Source organism: Fundulus heteroclitus, chromosome 14 (genome assembly GCF_011125445.2).
Source record: "Fundulus heteroclitus isolate FHET01 chromosome 14, MU-UCD_Fhet_4.1, whole genome shotgun sequence".
NCBI classification, from domain to species: domain Eukaryota; kingdom Metazoa; phylum Chordata; class Actinopteri; order Cyprinodontiformes; family Fundulidae; genus Fundulus; species Fundulus heteroclitus.
In genome coordinates this window covers 12522774-12543636 of record NC_046374.1, presented here as the reverse complement: position 1 = coordinate 12543636, position 20863 = coordinate 12522774, and the positions used below count along the sequence as shown (strand labels likewise).

The 20863-nt window shown below is 40.8% G+C and overlaps 1 protein-coding gene across 1 annotated transcript; it reads right to left on the bottom strand.

Moving 5' to 3' along the window:
• Nucleotides 1-5580: 5580 nt before the first annotated feature.
• tmem185 (transmembrane protein 185) lies at nucleotides 5581-20195 on the bottom strand. The gene is made up of 7 exons (XM_036146303.1): nucleotides 19955-20195; nucleotides 16756-16932; nucleotides 12705-12912; nucleotides 12231-12314; nucleotides 9912-10088; nucleotides 8240-8363; nucleotides 5581-8163 (listed from the first exon to the last, which is right to left on the bottom strand). The coding sequence occupies exons 1-7, from the start codon at nucleotides 19990-19992 to the stop codon at nucleotides 7913-7915; spliced, it is 1059 nt and encodes a 352-aa protein (XP_036002196.1). The 5' UTR covers nucleotides 19993-20195; the 3' UTR covers nucleotides 5581-7912.
• Nucleotides 20196-20863: the final 668 nt, after the last annotated feature.

The window sequence follows — 20863 nt, the reverse complement described above, 5'->3', positions numbered from 1 at the left end:
TGTCCTCTCTCACTGAGAGACGTAGGATGTCAGTGAGAGCTTCCCTGGATGACCCATGCCCAGGCAATTGGAACATAGCTCATGGCCATCCTCCATTTGGAGAGGAATGCCAGGCGAGGTGCACATCAACATCTTGCTACAGTAAAGGAAAAAGGGCCAATTAACAACATCCTTTTTTCCAGACTGAGCGAGAACTTCAATTAAAATGAAGAGTGCAAATCAGCCACACCAGCCAGGTAATCTGAGCGTGAACTGCGGCAGCCACAGAACACAGTCAGAACGTCCAGTGCTTCACTTACCTCACTTTCACCAGCTGCCCACTCCTCCTCCGCCGGAGGAGAAAAGGGGAGAAACAACGACCATGTCAGGAAAGTGGGTGAGCCATCAACGGCCAGAAGCTCCATGCACCTCCTAGCAAACAAACAAACAAGCAGAGAAAAAAAGAGAACGACAATCACAGCCTTAGAAGGCAACATAGAAGCACTCTGATCATACGGTCACAGGCATGATGATGCCAACCACTCACAATCGTGCACTTACCTCTTACGACCTGCTGAAAACTGCTAAGTTCCGAAACATGGACTTATGGAGTAATCAAAAAGCGAAACATGCCAAGTCGACAGCTAGAAGATCAAAGAGACCGAATGTAGCTCCCCAGATGTTATGTATAGATGCAATACCCAGGTGGACTACATCACATATATAACTTTGTTTGCATTAATTCTCGACCTGCGTGGAGCGCATTAAGACATACAGTATCAACTTTGTTTGCTGCCACTGGCAGTCAGGAAGGAATGTAACAGAAACCATTGGTATAGATTGTAATCTAGATTGCAAGCCAAGATCATGCAGTTTCTGATGCAGGAGTGAAGGAAAAAACATCTTGCATCGCTTCTGTTTCTCTCTTAGCTGCCTGGATGTCCTGTAATTGATCAGCTATATATGGAAAAATAAAAACCTAAACAAATGTGTCCTGAGATCTGTTTTCTGTTTCCAGACTTTGCTCCAATGTATGATGTAAGTGACCCCGAAAAGGAAGTCAAGAAAGATTATACGGGTAAAGTCAAAGTTTATCTGCAGTTATGATTGTCCATAATTTTTAAATAGAATATTTGATATTTTTTAATGTGTCGCAGTATTGAAAATTATATTTGCTTTAATTGTATTAATTTGACATTTGTATAAATATTCATTGACAGGAAAGTCGAGTCCTGCAGCGGCGGATGAAGCAGTTTATTCTGAAATCACATAAGTACCAGCTCTGGGGGACCGTGCTGCCATGTAGGCTTTTCGCTCCGATGGGTTATTAATTATGAGTTAAAACTCAGAGTAACTTTATTAACAACTCAACATTTTTATGTCTCTCCTCCAAAGTCCTCCAAAGTCAGTGAGATAAGTTTTATTAACAATCCAGAGAACTGTTTTTGCTCCACAATTTATTAGATATGGTTAAACTTTTTACGGACATTATGACGTAAAATTTGTAAAGACTTTCCTTTAATAAACTCAACACAAAAGGTCCAAATTATCTTCCCCTGCACTTCTTTTTAATACATTTTAAGAGCCTGATTGATGTGACTTTATATAATTGGTGTTTTATATCATTTGTACATCAATAAATGGATTTTACAGCCAGTTTTTGGAATATTTATTTGAAAAGGCGAAATTTATTTTGATCTTTGCCTAAAACTTCAATCAAGTTTCATCTTTCATACAGTTCAAGGTGCTAAATATCCTGTGATTAGGTATATTGTTGTTGATTTCTACATCAACTATGCTCTGTTAGCTTTAACCATAATTTGTATTCTTTATTTTACTGTAGGCTTCCAATAAAAAAGAAATAACCAAACTTGAATAGTTTTATCCTGCAGACTTTAAATATGCATCCAGACATACTGAACTGTAAAACAGTTTTGCCAGTAGGTCTTAAACCTAAAAAGCACTTTTTAAGTTCAACTTTTAAGCACGTATAATGCTCCAACTCACTGTATTAGCGGAAGTTTAATTCAATTAAATGTATATAAATATAAAATAATTCACCATTGCCTGTGTCCTATCCTGTCACCCCCCCCCCCCCCCCCCCCATAACCCCTCCACTCTGCCAACCTTCTCCAATAGCTCTGATTTTATCAACAAATCGAAATCTTCCACCTGCCCACTTGATCCCATTCTGTCTGCCCTGGTCAAATCCTGCCTTCAATCTCTCTTCCCCAACAACTACAATACTCTCCAGCCAATTTCAAACTTACCTTTTATCTCAAAAATACTGGAAAAAAAACAGTCGCTTCTCATCTTCACTCTCACTTAACTTACAACAACCTTTATGAACAGTTCCAGTCTGGATTCTGTCCCCCATCATAGTACTGAAACCACCCTCTTAAAAATAACCAATGATCTTTTAATAACAGCTGACTCTGGTCTAATTTCCATCCTCATTCTTCTTGATCTAAGTGCAGCTTATCTTTCCTGTAAGCCAAACTCTTCACTCCCACCTCCTTCATTAATCTCCTGCTTAACCAAAATAAAATCCTGATTCACCTCCAACTTTCTTAAATTGAATAACAAGAAGACCAAAATCCTCGTAGTGGCAACAAAATCTACATTATCCAAAGCTGACAGTTTCTCCCTTTCATTTGACAACTCTGTAATCTCCCCCTCACCTCAGGTCAAGAGTCTGGGTGTCATCCTTGATGGTACATTGTCCTTCTCCTCTCACATTAACAACCTTACTCGCTCTGTTTACTTCCACTTATGCAATATCAATCGCCTTTGCCCCTCTCTCTCTCCCCTGGTTTCACCTGCACTCTTGTTCATAGTCTTGTCACTTCCCGCATCGATTACTGTAATTCTCTTCTTTATGGTCTTCTTCAAAAATCCCTTCACAAGCTTCAGGCAGTGCAAAAACTCAGCAACTCGCATAATTTCCTGCAGCGGCTCCACTGGCTACCTGTCAAGTTCAGAATTCAGTTCAAAATCCTTCTACTCACTTTTAAAGTTATTCACAATCTCTCCCCTTCATATCTCTTTGATTTACTTCAAATTTCAACTCCCTCCCGCATACTTAGAGCCTCTTCTACCACTCACCTCGTTGTTCCTTCCGCCCATCTTAGCACCATGGGGAGCAGAGCTTTTTCTCGGTCTGCACCCACCTCTGGTATTCATTCTCCCCTGACATCTGCAATACCGAGTCTTTATCCTTGTTCAAATCAAAACTCAAAACCCACATGTTCAAGATTGCCTTTTCATTATGATTTTCCTGTTACTTTCCTGTGTAGTTTGTGTTGTTTCTTTTAATGCTGATGATGTTGCTTTTACCACTTATTGTTTTTACTTGTACAGTGTCCTTGAGTGATTTGAAAGGCGCTTGAAATAAAATGTATATTATTCTTATTAATATTATATAGTGCCAATTCACAACATGTCACCTCAAGGAAGGCACTTTACAAAATCAAATTCGATCAAATCAGACAGATTGGTCAAAACGTTTCCTATCAAAGGAAATTCAGCAGATTGTATGGAGTCCTGACAATTCAGCATTCACTCCTGAAAGAGCGTATAGCCACAGTGGACAGTCGTCTGCATTGTCCTTGGCTTTGCAGCAATCCCTGCTGCAAAGCCAGGGATTGCTGGAGAGGACAACTCCAGAAAACTCCCCTTTAACATAAATACAAAACCTCCAGCAGAAACAGGCTCAGTGTGAAAAGTCATCTGCCTTTATCGACTGGGGGTTAGAGAAGACGGAGCAGAGACACAAAAGCACAGAAGCACAGATTGATCCAGGAATCCTTTCTATGTTATATGGTAATAGCAGGTGATCTGCTCCGCTGGATGGTATGACAGTTAACAGAACACCAGACCAGGTGTACCTACTATGAAGAAAACAAAGACTGAACATAAAGTTAAAAGTTGAAATAACAAACAATGCAAATTGGAGAACTCAGCAGAGTTAGAGAAACAGACCCTGATGTCCTCTAGCTGCATAGCTATAGAGATAGCTCAGCGTAACCTACGGCACTAACTATAAGCTTTATCAAAAAGGAAAGTTTTCAGCCTAGTCTCAAAGGTAGACAGGGTGTCTGCCTCACGGACTAAAACTAAGAGTTGGTTCCACAGGAGAGGAGCCTGATAGCTAAACGATCCATCTGCCATTCTAGTTTTAGAGACTCCAGGAACCACCAATTCCTAGAGTCTCTAAAAGAACAAAGTGCTCTGTTAGGAACATAAGGGGCAATAGGCTCTCTGATATATGATGGAGCTTGATTAGTATATTAGTATGTTATTGTTTAAACAGGAAACCAATGAAGGAAAGCTAAAATAGGAGAAAATTATCTCTCTCAGAACTTTCTGCAGAGTTTTGGATCAGCTGAAGGCTTTGAATGGCATTTTGTGGACTTCCTGATAGTAAAGAATTACAATACTCCAGCCTTAATGTAACAAATGCATGGACTAGTTTTTCAGCATCAATCCTGGACAGAATATTTCTAATTTTGGCAATATTAAAAAACTGGTATGTTACCCATTGTAACATAATCAGTATGAAGTATAATCTTGCCTAATTTTCAAATCAGTTAGAAAAATGATCCAAAACAGATAGTTTTTCCACAGAATATTCATACCACCAGTTCAATTCTATACATACATTAAAACCCAGTGAAATCATCTTGAAATCAAAGATTTTGATCTTTTAAAGTATAGGTTCTAAGATGTAAAATAGTGAAATATCTAAGACCAGACGATTTATTGAAAAACAGAAAAAATTATAAAGTATGAAAAAGTTAAGGCATATTTAGAAAAAAGCTTGCATCTTGTTTGCATGTTTACATTTAAATGTTTGGAAAAAAAAACTATGTGGGAAAATTGTATCACTTTAAAACAATATGTGATATAAATGTTTAGACTAGTGGTAAAATGGTATTCCCATTTCTATCAGCGATGTTTCATGTAAGACCATTATAGGCAACCATATGTTCTTCATAGTCATGGTAAAAGAGAAAAGATGCACTCCTTCAAATGCTGTTTGTATTTCATTAGTATCTAGTGCTCTGGGAATGTAAATGATCTTCCTCAAATTTCCATTTTGGTTTCATCTCGTTTGAAAAATTGTTTAAGATGAAAAAAAAAACTATAAATTTAAACCGAGACTTACTCACACTTTTGCAGATTTAGATTTGTGTTTTTGATATAACATTTCTTTGCTTGATGTTCATCCTCAGAGGTCCTTACATGTTTCAAATGATCAAATAATTACCCCTCATTCTGACAATAGTTTATGCAAACTGTTCATATAATAGCTCAAAATTACAGAAAATTGTTTAAATAGTAAATTAAATTAGCATAAATCAGCAACATAAAAATACAATAATGTGTGTCTGGTTCTTTTTCTGCTCAGACACTAAAGTTTGATTTCAAAATAATGAATCCAACATATTACAGACCTTTTGATCCCATAGACTATTGAATTGATATCTTTGTTTTATACAGGGAGAAATAAAACTAATTAAAACTGGAACAGGTTCAGTGGAAGACCAGAGAAACAGACCAGGAGCTCTTAGTTTACTTTCACCATAAATAAGAATGCTATTACAGTGAGTACTATTGTCATTTATTAAAAAAAATATACAGTATAGACAGTGAAGGTGTCTAGTGATTGGCGAGTTTTATAGTTAAGAGTCTTTTCTTCTTATAAAATATTGGCAGAAGGGACCGATAGTAGTTCAGAACGACAAAAGGTGTGCATGGATTTTTTTTTAAGTCTGCAATGACAAAATTGTAATCAAATCTGTCAGATTTCTGCTTGAAACAAACATTATTAACCTATTTTAGGCTGATATGTCAAAAATTTTGAAAAATGTGATTGTGAATTTAACCTATACTTTGGAAAAACATTTCACTAGCCTACCATGCAAGAACAATATGATGACGTTTGTGCTAATGGTTTAATACAAAACCACTGACCGAACCATCCGCACAGATGCTACATTAGATTGATAAAAGTAGGAGTGTAGGACTGATTTTATTTCAATCTTCTGGTCCCAGTCGTCAGGAGCTGTAGTATTTACAAAAACAGAAAAAAATAGAAGGTATACAAAACATAAGAAGTCCTACAGTGCTTCTCTTAGAACAGGTTAACAAAGTGCCATTTCTGATTTTCTCCTAAAGAAAAATACATTTTTAATCAGGTTTATTTTAGAACAATGCTTGCAAAGACATTTAAAAACAAGTCACTGTAACCAAAGTATCTCTTTTCTCAACATTGGCCCATAAACAATAAAAGATGAACAGAGAAATTAGCCAACCCTGCACAATGTACGGTCGGTAAGAAACTCGAAAACTCAAACGATTTCAGTGAACGCACCATACCGCATGACTCACAGGCTGCGTTGACAACTCTCTTTAGTGTGGATGCTATTACTGAGGGAAGAAGACTCAATGTTAACTATGTATTCAGTATTAGAGGTGTTTAAAAATGATATCAGAGGAAGCTGTTCGAAAATAAACAATGTCCTACGACAGGAGACGTCTGCAGTTGGGTTAGGCTGAGAGAGAGAGAGCGAAACTTTCAGCAGCTAACAGGAAGGCTAAAGATATTACGGCAATGGTGCTCGGTTTTCAGCACCTGTGGATTTGGAAATGTTGGCAGCCTTTTGAAAATCTTAGAGTAAAGGTGAGGCTCTACAATCTCTAGGACTTAAACGTGAAGACTGACTTTCTTTAAATGCTAGCCATGCTAACTGTGCGAATGCCAATATAGAATCCTAAACAAGATAAAATATAAACTCTAATGATTTGGCATAAAAAAATTCAAAAAAGACATCTTAAAAAAAAAAAAATCTTTGGATTTTTATATTTTAAAATCAAAGTATGGGATCAAAAGTTGGCCACAAAATTCTGATTGGTTCATCACTGGTAAAGTTTAGTTTAAAAATGTAATGGCAAAGATGTAGAAAAGTACTTTTCCAATAGGCCAAAGTGTGCGCAGACAATGCAGCTCTAATTGATGTAGCTTAAGCCAATAAATACTTTCAGACGTTTTTTTTCCTTGTAGAAACAAACCACCTCGTTTTCAAATGTTTTCTTAATACAACTTCATATTAAAAAAAAAGCTATTTTCAGGAACACAAGGGTAATGATGAACAGAAAAGGTCAAACTGGACAATATTTTAGGTGTGGGTTCAACTAGGAAATGCAGATTTTGTCTCAAAATATTAATGGCTGGAACGAATCTCTGGTGTGATCACATTGACTTACTCTTGAGTGTGCAGGCATGCAAGCATTGTAATTAAACAAACCTGAAAAAAACTATTAAATCACCCCCTCATTTCTTTTAATTAGCCATGTATGTACAATGCATGGCCAAATAAAAGAGAAAACAAAAACAAGTAGGGTACACTGATCCCATAATGAAGCCACAGAGTCTTCCCAATGGTCCCCATCACAAACTGATGTAAACGTCACTTTAGACACATGCCTTATAACCCTGAAGTCAACCTTTAAGAGTCAAATCCATTCCGATCCAACTCTGCTGTGTGACTCGGCCTCAAGCAGACAGACCTAAATCTGTTTACCAAAGACAATCTCAGACAGTGCTGTCGTCAAACCCCCTACAATGCTCATCAGACTGGATATAACAGGGAATAAGCAACACAGTGTGACTTCTCCAAGAGGTGAAAAACAGTCATTCTAGACAGGTTTGGGAAGAGTCTTCAAATGCTGAAGAAACCAGTGTGATGAATTTTGATCCACTGCCACACTGGCTCTAGAGAGATCCCCTTGCAGGGCGTGCTGTAGCACAGGTTAGGTAATTGCTCTGAATCCTTCGGGTCAGCAGATAAATCTATACACATTGTCCTCTGCTGTTTTGGCTTTAACAGTTTTAAAACGTGAGTCCAGCAGCTGCAGCTCTGGCGCGCTGTTAGTCGGGCATATCGATGCAGAGTTTTGGGGGCGGGACAAAGTACTTCCCAGGACTCTGTGTGATCACCATGCCGGTTTTCTTGTGGAACATGGGGGCGATCTTTGGCGGCGGCTCGGGGATGGGCACGTCCTCCACCGCCTCTGGGTCCTCGCTGCGTTGGAGGTCGTAGGACACGTTGCCGTATTCCCTAAGGAAGGGCAGCAGCTCCAACAGGAAGTGGCAGAAGTCCTTACGGATCCCAAACCACCCTGGCGGAAGGACACAGGAAACATTAAGAGGACAGCAGGATACGCAGCAGAACGGCATCGGATGACTGGTACTCACAGTGGTTCCCTCCTTTCTGTCCGAATGTGGTGGCCATGAGCGTGAGCAGGGACAGCCACAGCGGGACAAACACGCACACGTAGCTCAGACTGTTGTGGCCATCCAGCTTGTGCACCAGAAGGATCTATACGGATAAACACCGGGGTTAAAATGTTTCTACCTGTCTCCGTTACATTTGGTACCTTAACCTCTGTCATCTGCGTTAGCGATGAGCTCTACAGCAGTGAGACTCCACAAGCTAACATGCAACAGCCTGCTTGGTCATTCGGTAGACCCACTCATCTTCTCTTGGAAAGAGCAACCAAGTTAAATTCATATTTGGATCGCAAACAACTTTGTAAAACTAGAAATTAGTCTACTATTAAAAGAACCAAACCCCAAGCTTTGGCAACTGCAATAGCATGTTTGAAACCTTCTTTTTGCAAATACTGTTTCACCACACAGGCTTCCTAAGAGGAAATAAGCTGCACCGCGCAGCAGCAGGTCACGCTAACAAACTGTTTTACTGGCCCAGTTTTAGATGAGAATAGGTTTATCAAAATAATCTATGCATTAATACTAATAAAAAAAAAAACTGAATGAATGAATTAAATACAATGCAAAGTTACCAGAGAGACAGAAATTGTCCAGGGCTGCTGCTGAATACATTAGCATGGATAAGATCATTGTTTACACTATAAAATATGTTTTATATGCTTCAGATTCATGTTTGTTTTCATATATGATACACATTTTAAGTACAGAATAAATCTTTATTTGTCCCTCAGCAGTAACACTGAATTGAATCAACAGCTAATTAGCAGGCAAATTGTGGGTCACTAAAGATAAGCAATTCTAATAATGACATGGCTGGATCAAAGGGTACAAACTTCCATAAAGGATATTAACGCTACTACTGTACTACTGAACAGGGTACCGACACTTAAATAACATTTTTCTTTAAACAAGGGCTGAATTATCCTCATCTTATTAGTTTTGCCCTAATTAAAAAAGTTCATTGTATTAACGCATTAACTTTTTCAGACCATAACGGCGACAATTTTTTTATTACGCGTTAATCGCACATCAAAACACACACACACACCGTTCCTTATGTTTTTTCTCCCCGCAGCGCTCTCAAGACTGTTTTTTTTTTACCCTCGACGCTTTCCGAAGTACCTGGAGTTACAGTGTCAGCACATGAAGCTGTGCTAAACATTTCTCTTTAAAGAGTATTAAGCTCCTGCCCCCGTTGCAAGCAAAGTGTAACACTCTGGAATGACCTGGTTAAAAAATTAACAATAAAACTTATGACTTATTTAAATGTAAAATGTATTAATTTAGATGTAAACGCTTAATACCATTTCTACCTTTGTTTAGGAGGCAAAAAATATTTCGGCATGAAACATTTATTTATTTACACATTTGTTTACAGATTGTGTAAACATTCAGGGCGTTATGATTTGTGATTTAGCCATTATTGGCCAGAGTTTAACATTTTATGGCACCAGGATGTTTTCATTCCCTTTCTGAAAAGGGCTTGAAAAATAAAAAGTAAAAATATTTCACTTTTGACCAAAAATAACACTGTGCCTTCAAAAAAAAAGTGGCCGCGGTTCAAATTTGAAGTTTCGGTATGGTTCCAACCCTGATATGGAGAAGAAGTGGAAATGTCTCGACAGAGGCTCCTCACCTCAAAGGTGAGAAGAGGTACGACGATGGTCATCCAGCTGATTGCCATGGTGATGTGAGTGCGCCGTTGCTCTGCGATGATGTCTATGGAGCGGAGGAAGAGAACGGACCAGATGATGTAGTAGAGGACAACAAGGCACAAGAAGGACATCAGGATCCACAGCGGGACACACACCACCTGCAGGACAACAAACACTGAGATTTCTACCAACATATCACACAACTCCTTATCAAAGTATGAATATCCTGTTGATTCTTTCCAGATTGTGTCACGTTACAACCACAACTTGTTTTTTTTTTTTTTGGTGTCATGTTACCTGATGGACAAACCATGGCTGTGTGTAACTACATGTGTGTAACTTTACATGTGTAAATACATGGTTGCCAAATTTTTTCAAACATCTGAAAGGTTTGCCATGCATTTGTATTCAGTGCAACCAGCTGCCTTCAGAATTAACTACAGAGTCCACCAAGTCAAGTGTGTGAAGGTCTCATTAGCAAACAGTCAAAAATAAAAGTTGTAGAGAAGATTTTTTGTGTGAAATTATGAAGTTTAAAGCACGATAATGTTATAAACTAACATCACAAGCTTTGAAAGCTCACAGAGTACCATCAAAAAAGCAGCTAAGACAGCCATGGTGAAGAGCTAAAGGATCATCTGGTTCTCTCAAAAGGGAAACAGATCAATACGTATGGCCTTAACGAAAGAGTGGCAAGAAGAAACCCAATGCTGGAGTAAAGCTGTAAAAGAAGTCCTGTTTTCCAAAAGAAAAAAGACGTAGGGGATGCGATAAATATTCAGCAGGAAATGCTAGAGTCAGAGGAGACCAAAGCAATATTTAACTTTACCTATAAGTGTGGCGAAAACTTAACAGTGCATTACACCCTGAACACACCATCCTTTATTGGAAAACATGGTGGTGGCAGCAGCATGCTGCGGGGATGCTTTTCTTCAGCATATACATGGAAGCTGCTCAGAAGATGGATGGAGCTACATACCTATTAATCCTGAAAGAAAACTTGTTGGAGGCTAAAAAAAAAAAAAAAGACTTGAGAATGGGGCAGAGGCTCAGCTTCAGTAAAACATAAACCCTGAACCTGCAGCAAGAGCTACAATCAAATGGTTTAAATCAAAGCACTAATTGGTTAGTTTGGCTCAGTCTAAGTCCAGACCTAATTTAACTGAAAATCAGGGGCAATACTTAAAAACCGATATTCCTTGCATCTGTCCATCGTGCTGTTGGGAGGTTTTTCTGCAGCCGGATGTAGACGACCTGTCTGCTTAGAGGATACAATGACAGCAGCCAAATATAGAGAGGTCGCTCAGGACAAACCTGACAAAGCAGACTATGCTGACGATGCACCTTCCTACACTACAATGATCCACAAGGCCAAGATGATAAGGCAGTCTGGGAATGATTGTCAGGGATCCAACAAGAACCCGGACCTTAATCCAATTGAGCATTTATGGAAATACCTAAAAATGGTTGTTTAGCACTACTGCTCAGCCAACCTGAGCTTAAAAGGACAGAAGAATGGGAGAAAATACCTAAAAAATGTGTGTTAAGCTTGTAGAGCAGGGGTGTCAAACTCATTTCTATATTGGGCCACTTTGGCGTCATGAAGTCATTAAAGGGGCCGGTTGCACGTGTAGAGATGACACTTTTGATGTCATAATTTCATTCTAGTTCACATAATTTAATTTCTTTTAATTTCACAGTAACATAAAAGTAGCACCCTTAGGCATATTCGAACAGTTTATCTGTAAATAAAAGTTGATATTAGAATGAGTTAAACTTTAAACTTATCATTCTGCATTACTTTCTCTCTTTTTGAACATTTTTGGAAAAACTGACATCTATGGCAGGATGCTGTTACAACACAGTTTTTAAAAAAAAAAATTATCATTCGCAACAGGAGGCAGTTTTAGCCACTTTATACAATTTAAAAGGATATATGACTACTTTATGACATGATATGGCTTCTTTTTGGCTCTTGAAGCCCGGATAAATTGCCTTGACGGGCCAGATTCGACCCGTAGGCCTTGAGTTTGACACGTATTGTAGAGCGATATTGAATTACTGCATGTGTGTGAAAACTTATCTAACTTTTTTTAAATGAAATAGATTTTGTACAAAAAAAAAAAAAAAAAAAAATCAAAAAATGTCAGAAAACTCATTGTTCATTCTAGAATATTTTGTAAGGATTGCTCATGTTCATGTTTTAACCAAATAGTGGAGACGGAGAGGAGTGGAGGCTTTCTGGTGGCACTGGGCGTGAACTGAGAGACGAGTGCAAGTAAGCGACTGGTGTTCCTCACCAGCCAAGGCCAGCTGATGATTTTGTCCAGCCTCAGAGCGATGAAGATGAACTGCAGAATATTGACAGAGCAGAGCACCTCCAGCTGAGGAGAGACACAGGGAAGAGGCATCAGCAGGTTACGGGTGTAAAATGAGTCAGGGATTGGCCTTGAAACACAAAGCATCAATTTTTAACCTTAATAACTATACGTAGAATTCACATTTACTCAGTTTTGCTTTTTCATTGGGAGCTCATAACGTTCAATCAATCATCAAATAACTGACAAAAATAAAATCTGTGCCTGCAGTATATATAGTTAGTATTAAATGAAAATATAAACATTTTAGTCTAACGATTTATTTTCCCAAAGAAACAAATCTCCTTTCTTGACTTTGAGCCAAAGCAACCGTTGAAACTTTCCAACCAACCACCGATAAAGGAGATCACAGATTTGGGCTCATTTATTTCTCTGCGAGAGTTAAGAGCTTCTGACCTCAAGGGAGCGATCGTGTCTGAAACCCCAGACGCACGCTGCTACAGAAACGGGCGACACGAAGAAGAGAGGCATGAAGACGAGGAGCCAGAAGTATCTTCCCTTCTCCACGCGGTCGCACACCAACACTTCGAACATCAGCAGCAGGACGTGGAGCCCCACAGCTATCAGCATGGCTTTGAACTCCACACATGTCTCCCCTTCAGCCCTAGAGGATGACACACAAAAGAAAACAGCTTTTATATTATTTTCATCATACTGACACTGAGTGTAGGGAACATACTTGGAAACCCAAAAGAAGACTCAAAGACTCCTAATGCTCTTACTTATAGACATTTCGCATGCACAAATGAATAGCAGAAAAATACTTATTTTCCCCTTTCATTAAATATCACTTCCAGCTTAAGTATTCTAAAAATAATCTAAAACAAACCTGCTTTAAATGGACATTTCATTAATTTCAGTTCATCCGTCTCACATGTAATCATTCAGTTGTGGCCTGTATAAAGTGGAACGACAACTTTGGTCTCAACTCTATAATTTGGCTCCACAGCTCCTCTTTTGTCCCTGTTCTAGAGTACGTCTGAGAGCAACACGTTTTGGTGCTGTCCTTTTAAATCTGAAGGGACAGCTGTGTGGGTAAATACACTCAACAGTCGAACATTTTCTCTCATCCACTTGTAGCTTCAGCATTCTTGAGCTCACACTACAAAATCACAGCCAGGCAAATTCGAAAACTGGTTAGCCAGAAGTCTGTGACCCTGTTCAGGTCTGCAGCCTCTTTGTTCTGGAGAAGGGGTGATTATTGTTTACATATGTGCCACAAAGAAGCATTTACACCCATGAAATAAGATAAGATAGTCTTTATTGATCTCACAATGGAGAAATTCACTCGTCACATCGGCTCATACAAGAAGGTGCAGAGTAGGGAAGGTGCATTCAGTTATATACAGTGAATCTTCATATATACAATGGATCAGAAAGAATACCAAAAAATACAAAAAAGGAAATAGGAATGGGCATATGATGTCTCATTTACATTCTTAGTGGTCTATATATATATATATATATATATATATATATATATATATATATATATATATATATATATATATATATATATATATATATATATATATATATATATATATATAAACATATCTATATACTTAAATATATACATATATCTATGCGCCTACATACGTACGTACCTACGCGTATGTACGTGCATATACATTGTATACATTTGCACATAAATACATACATACATACATGTGTACTGACTTATGTTCAGGTGGTGATAGCAGCAGAAGTCACTACATCAGGATTATTGCACGGGTTGTAGGACAGTGTATTAAATAAATTATTGCACCTTAGTTATTGCACATTAATTATTACAGTTATGGTCACAGTTGCAGTTACAGTGCAGCATTGTAAAATCTGGTGGCAGCAGGAATAAATGACCTGCGGTAGCGCTCCTTTTTACAGACAGGATGTCTAAGTCTGTCACTAAAGGAGCTGCTCAGCTCCTCTACAGTCTGGTGCAGTGGGTGGAAGGTGTTGTCCATGATGGATGTGAACTTGGACAACACCCTCCTCTCAGCTACTTCCTCCACAGAGTCCAGAGTGCAGCCCGGGACAGAAGTGGCCTTCCTCACCAGCTTATTCAGCCTCTTTCTGTCCCGCTCTGCGCTGCCAGGAGCCCAGCAGACGACAGCGTAGAGGAGGGCTGAGGCCACCACAGAGTCATAGAAGGTCTTAAGCAGGGGTCTGCTCACTCCAAAGGACCTCAACCTCCTCAGGAGGTGGAGCCGGCTCTGGCCCTTCCTATACAGAGTGTCGGTGTTATGAGTACAGTCCAGTTTATTGTTGACGTGAACACCCAGGTATTTGAAACTCTCCACAGTTTCTATGTCCTGCCCCTGGATGTTCACAGGTGAGTGAGGTGGGGGTCTTCTCCTGAAGTCGATCACCATATCCTTGGTCTTACTGGTGTTTAAGCACAGATGGTTTTTCTCACACCAGTCCACAAAGTCCATGATGACCGACCGGTACTCCAGCTCGTTCCCCTCAGACACACAGCCCACAATGGCCGAGTCATCAGAGAACTTCTGGAGGTGGCAGCTGACCGTGTTGTAGGTGAAGTCCGAGGTGTAGAGGGTGAAAAGAAACGGAGACAGGACGGTGCCCTGGGGGGCCCCGGTGCTGCAGAGTGCCACCTCTGACTGACAGCCATGCAGCCGCACGTACTGAGGGCGGTCAGTGAGGTAGTCGATGGTCCAGTCAGCCAGATGTTTGTCCACCCCAGCGTCCTCCAGCTTCCCCCTCAGCAGCACCGGTTTGATGGTGTTGAAAGCGCTGTAGAAGTCAAAGAACATGACTCTCACAGCGCTCCCGGTGGTCTCCAGGTGGGTGAGCGCCCGCTGCAGCAGGTAGATGATGGCATCCTCTACTCCGATGTTGGGCTGGTAGGCAAACTGCAGTGGGTCCAGGGTGGGGCTCACCACAGTGCGCAGGTGAGCTAGGATGAGGCGCTCCATGGTCTTCATCAGGTGGGAGGTCAGGGAGACTGGTCTGAAGTCGGCCGGTTCCCTGGCGTGCGGCGTTTTGGGAACCGGTACCACACAGGAGGTCTTCCACAGGGTGGGCACCACCCCCAGGCTGAGGCTCAGGTTGTATATGTAGCTGAGGACCTCACAGAGCTCATCTGCACAGGTCCTCAGCAGCCTGGGGGGGATGCCGTCCGGTCCTGAGGCTTTCCTTTGTTTCAGCCTCGTCAGCTGCCCTCTCACCTGCATTGGTGTGACTGTGAGGGGGGGGGAAGGTAGGGCTGAAGGTGTGGATGGGTCAGTCGTTGATCGGAGTGGCGGTGGGGGGGGATGGTAGGTCTCTGGAGCGCTGGTGGTTGGAGACATGTGGAGAGTTGAGGGCAAGGAGGGGGCCAGTGTGGGGGGAGTCGAACCTAGTGAAGAATGAGTTCAACTCATCTGCAGTCTTGGTGTCTCCATCTGCAGCCCTGCTGGTCCTCTGCCCGAAGCCGGAGATGTTCTTCAGACCTCTCCACACATCCCTGACGTTGTTCTGTGCCAGCTGCTCCTCCATCTTCTTCCCATAATCCTTCTTTGCTGCCCTGATCCTCCACTGGAGCTCCTGCTGGACTCTACGCTGCTCCTCTCTGTCACCTGAGTAGAAAGCCCTCTTCTTCTGGTTCAGGAGGACTTTCAGCTCAGGGGTCACCCAGCGGGGGTTGTTTGGAAAGCATCGTAGCCGTCGTGTTGGCACGATGCTCTCCACACAGAAGTTCATGTAGTCAGTGATGCATTCAGTCAGGCTGTTGATGTCCTCTCCATGAGAGCTTTGAAACATGCTCCAGTCTGTGGTTCTGAAACAGTCCTTCAGTCTCTCACTGGCTTCGTCTGACCAAACTTTCACTGACTTCTTCTGTGCCTTTTGTCTCCTCACCAGTGGAATGTAATGGGGGGGGGGGGGGGGGGGGGGGGGCAGATAGACGAGGTTGTGGTCTGAGCGTCCCAGTAAAACATTTATCAAATAGCAGATATGTAATGTAAAGTTGCTGGAAATAATAGTGTCCCATAACAAATAATTACTTTTAAGGGGAAAAAAAACACAACCGCAACTACCTTTTATACCCTGAAGTGTGCTGTGTAGTTCATTATGTGTATTCAGTTTGCAGTGTATTAAAGCACAACACCACTGGATCAGCCTTGCATGAAGGAGTTTTAAATATCTTCACGTGCGTTTAGCGAGCTCTAAAAGCAGCAGTAGTTTTAGACAAGGCCAAATATAAGTACCCTCTGTCTGGCCGAAGTCGTTTAAAAAATTGCATCGCAGAGCCAATAAAAAGTATTCCCACTCCACCACCTGCACCATTGATTATTTAACCGAATGCATTTATTTTTACCAACTTCAGCTGTAAATACATCTGATCAATCTGACGACGCAGATATAAATAGACTGTTTACCCCAGCGGATGCGTGCAGCAGCGGCTTGACTGTGATCCCTGCAGGAAAAACATTGCGTGTTTGTGTACCTGTACTGAGGGTTGTGTGCCCAGACTCCAGTGCCCACAGAGGCCCCGATGATCACCAGCAGCTTCCACAGCCATATGGGGGTAAACACGGCCCAGTAGCTCCACTGAATCACCCCATCCAGCTTCAAGGACAGCAACACGGAGAACAGCAGCAGGCAGGAGTAGATCAGGAACTTGCTGCAGCAACGACAAGAGGAACATCGCCGATGAGGGGCGTCAAAGGACAATAAAGGAGACTTAGAGTCGACTGTGAGGAGAAGAAAGCTTCCAGATTCATCAAGATCTTCCAGATAAAAGGTTTTTAACAAAGATGTACTTGAGTCTACGTAATGTACAGGTTGTAATAAGTTAATAATTACAACAAAAATGTCAATATTATATATATATATTTTTTCATATTTTAGTTAGGATTAAAAAAAAAAAACACCAACGACTGCAACGAGTTCACAGGTGATTATTCTGAGGAGATAATAATCAAGGCCAATGAGTTGGGAAGTAGTCAGTAGAAGTCCACCCAGCTGGTCGGATATATTATTGCCTGGAATATGATACATAATAGTCGAGCAAACATGGAATCCAAGCCGTCCTTTACAGCTGCAATGTTGCTCAAACTGAATGAGCGATGACAACTTTATTGTGCCGCTTTTTTGGAAAGTGTTGAACGAAAGAATCCTAAGAAGGTGCAACGGGAATCTGTCAGCTCACATTTCATGCTAAATAGGCAAGATGCTTCTTTTATAAAATTTCTTGCCATATTATTAACAACAAATGTATAAATCCAGACTTTGCAAGGGAATATCATTTTTGCATGACAGTGAGGGCTTTAAAAGAACGTTTTCCTGTTCTTCAAAACTACCCCCTTCCCCCTCAGTCTTAAACCAGGATCACATTATGCAATCATCAACCATCTCAGACAGAACCCACTGTTGTGAAAGAAGATGAGCTGGAATCAGTGGTCTGTTGTCTTTTAGGATAACAGATGGACTGAAACACAGACCTGGAACTCTGACGACCGAAGGCAACGTAGCAACAAAGGTCAAACAGTGTCAGAAATGCTCTTACGTTGTGTAAGAGGTTCAAGTCCTGCACGGGTTATTGAAATCATAATATGTGCTGGAGCTTTTGAAGCAGAGACCAGGAACTCGCTGGATCAGATATCTCTCTTTCAGATCACCTTTTCGTTCCGGGATCTGATTGTGTTTATTACAACTTGTGATCCACTGAAAGCTCCCCGCAGGAAATGGGGAGTTGAATGTTACACCCATATTAACCTCAGGAGGTAGTAATAAACGCGTAACTGCTGTGACACGTTAAGGACCACGCTTGATTGCGGAACGCGTGCGACATAGGAGAAAAAGACGGAAGCTGTTCAGACAACAAGTGAGCACAGAACAGTGAGATTACACCACCCTCCAGAGTCCATCAGATTTGAGAAATATTTTAAATCAACAGAATCTAATGAAGGCATCCCCGAGGATGCAAAGTCTTGGAGAAATCCCCCGCGGGTGAAGGCTGCACCTTGTAAGCCACACCCTTCTGATTCCTGAGCTCACACAGCTCCGACGTCAGCCGTCTGCACTATCCTCCAATGATGTAACAGGACTCAGTGATTCGTAACAGCATTTGGCAATTGCCTGTGTGTTGTGGAAATACGATGTTACAAGAGCTCCAGAATCAGATCCTCCACAACGAGCTGGAGAGTTGCTGCCTAGACCTGTCTGGGATTCACTCCTGAACCTGTGATCCCATGACCCATCACTGACGAATAGACAACAATGAAAAGGTTTAGTAAGAAGAATCATTACATTTCTAAAAAGCCTTTGTCACAATTCTGGTAATCTTTTTGGTTTAAAACCTGCAACAAGGTACACGCCTATGTTTAAACCCATATTTGTTACATTGTTTTTGCACAGCAAGAAAATAGACGCTTCAATAACTTCTCTGATATTGAACACTCCTTTATTGATTATTCTGACACACACAGCTTCTTTATATGTGTTTCTCTTTTGATTGATTCTATTTCTATTATAAAAGCTCACCACAACACTAGAGGGAGTGTTGGCCTAGTGGTTAGAGCAGCTTGCTTGCACTCAGAGAAGGATGCAAGTACACGGTTCGATCCCCAGCGCCTGCACTCCGGGTCCCTGAGCAAGACCCTTAACCCCAGAACGCTTCCCAGCCCCGCACATGGCAGCCCACTGCTCCCCAAGGGTGATGGGTTAAAAAGCAGAGAATAAATTTTGTTGTAATGTATGTTTCAATGACAATAAAGATGATATTACCATTACACTAGTGTCAATATTTCAAAAACCAACTGTCTTGTGAGCACAGGCTGGATTAGCCAAGAAAAGGTCTTGTCTTCACCGAAACCTGGAAATCCGTTTTATGTTAATATCAAGGCAAAAAAAAGCATTTTTTTGTCAATGCAGAATATTGTCTGCTGATGTTTTCAACTGTGAAAATATGTTCCACAGTAGATTACAAGGCCTTTTGGCTGAATAAAAAGGACCAATACAAATCACTTATCTGACAGAGATTCTAACCACTGACTTAAACTTTAAAATTTGTTCGTGATCTTGAGTCGCAACTTTTTATATTAAGGATTCTAGAATTCCCGATTTTAAAACACTGAAGCGATCCGGGTATTTGCCTATAAACATGATATTAGAGTCGCTTAAAAGTACTCCAAAAAACTAAAATATCACAAACTAGGAAGGCTTTATGTGATGCGAGGTCATTGTTTTTGCCATCAGACCTGCAGTCCCAGTCATTCCGGCTAATTGTCATGACAACAATAATAATAGACAGCCGAATTAAAAAGGTGTCAATGAAGTTGTCACTTTAGCTCACTGCCCCCAAAGCCTCCGTTTCCCTTACTGTGTAACTTCAGTAAACGTCGACGGTGCTAATCTAAAGACCATTTCTTAGCGACAGGAAGCGTTATCGTTCAAAAAGTTACTAATACGTTTGACGTTGTTTACGTTAGCATGTTAGCCGGGCCTTTCAAAGCCGGCCGGACACTGGCTTTCTGGGTCGACAACTTTTATCCGGACAAATTCACGCGCTTACGCTGTCTAAATAAACATAGCAGCGCATGTTTGAACCTTAAAATCTTTGACACGCGCACACTTCCAGTGTTTTCCAACGAAGGAGACCCGAAGCTAACAGCTAACCGAAGCTAGCTGGCAGCTAACGTTACCTGGGATTGAAGTCCTGAAAGAGTCCTCTTAAATTCATGGCGGACAGCGGGGCCGGCCGGCTAGCTAGCTGCGGTTGGCTTCCTCACCCCCGGAGGCGACTTCAGCGTCTAACCTGAATGCTACACATTGTGATTTGAGGGACAGCTGAGCTTTAGGACTCCGGTTCATTACTCAGGGTGTTATGTTTTGGGTTGTTCGTTCCCCTCAACTACCAGCTCACCGGATGTGACGTTTGGTTTCTTATTCGTGGTGGTTGTGAGGGGAAGAGAAAACAATTGGCACAGTATCGCCCCCGTCTGGTGACAAATATGTACACACCAGTTCCTCAAAACAAGATACGATACAACAAAATCAAACAACCCCTTTTGCATTTATTACATAGTTATAGTGGTTTATAATCAGTTGCTTTTTATATTGTTACATTTCTGACAGTATATATCTTAATGACCACCTGAGCAAACTGTGGGATTTTCTTTATTTTATACAAATATCCTCCATTATAGGGTTGTTCTTGTATTCTTAATCTAGTTTTAAAATATTTTTATTTCTTGTTGGCTCCTAAATTATATCAACTGATCTTGAAATACTATAGGAATCTGTTCCAGTGTATGTATTTCCTTTAGATGCATATTTATGTGTTGGGGCCTTACCATGAGACACCTATATTATGTTTGCTGAATCTCGATATGGATATCTGGTCTGCTTTCTGAGTAACTGTGCTTTAAATGTAGGGTAGAATAACTTTATTTTTAACAACAGATTGAGCCTAACAGATATGTCTCTTTTTGGGAAATTTATTATAATACCTTTTATGGCAAGAATCAAGAATATTTGCGGTTATTATGTAACCATAAAAATTTTGGACACTGGCTCACAATTCACACATAAGATGCAGAATAAGTGAAGAA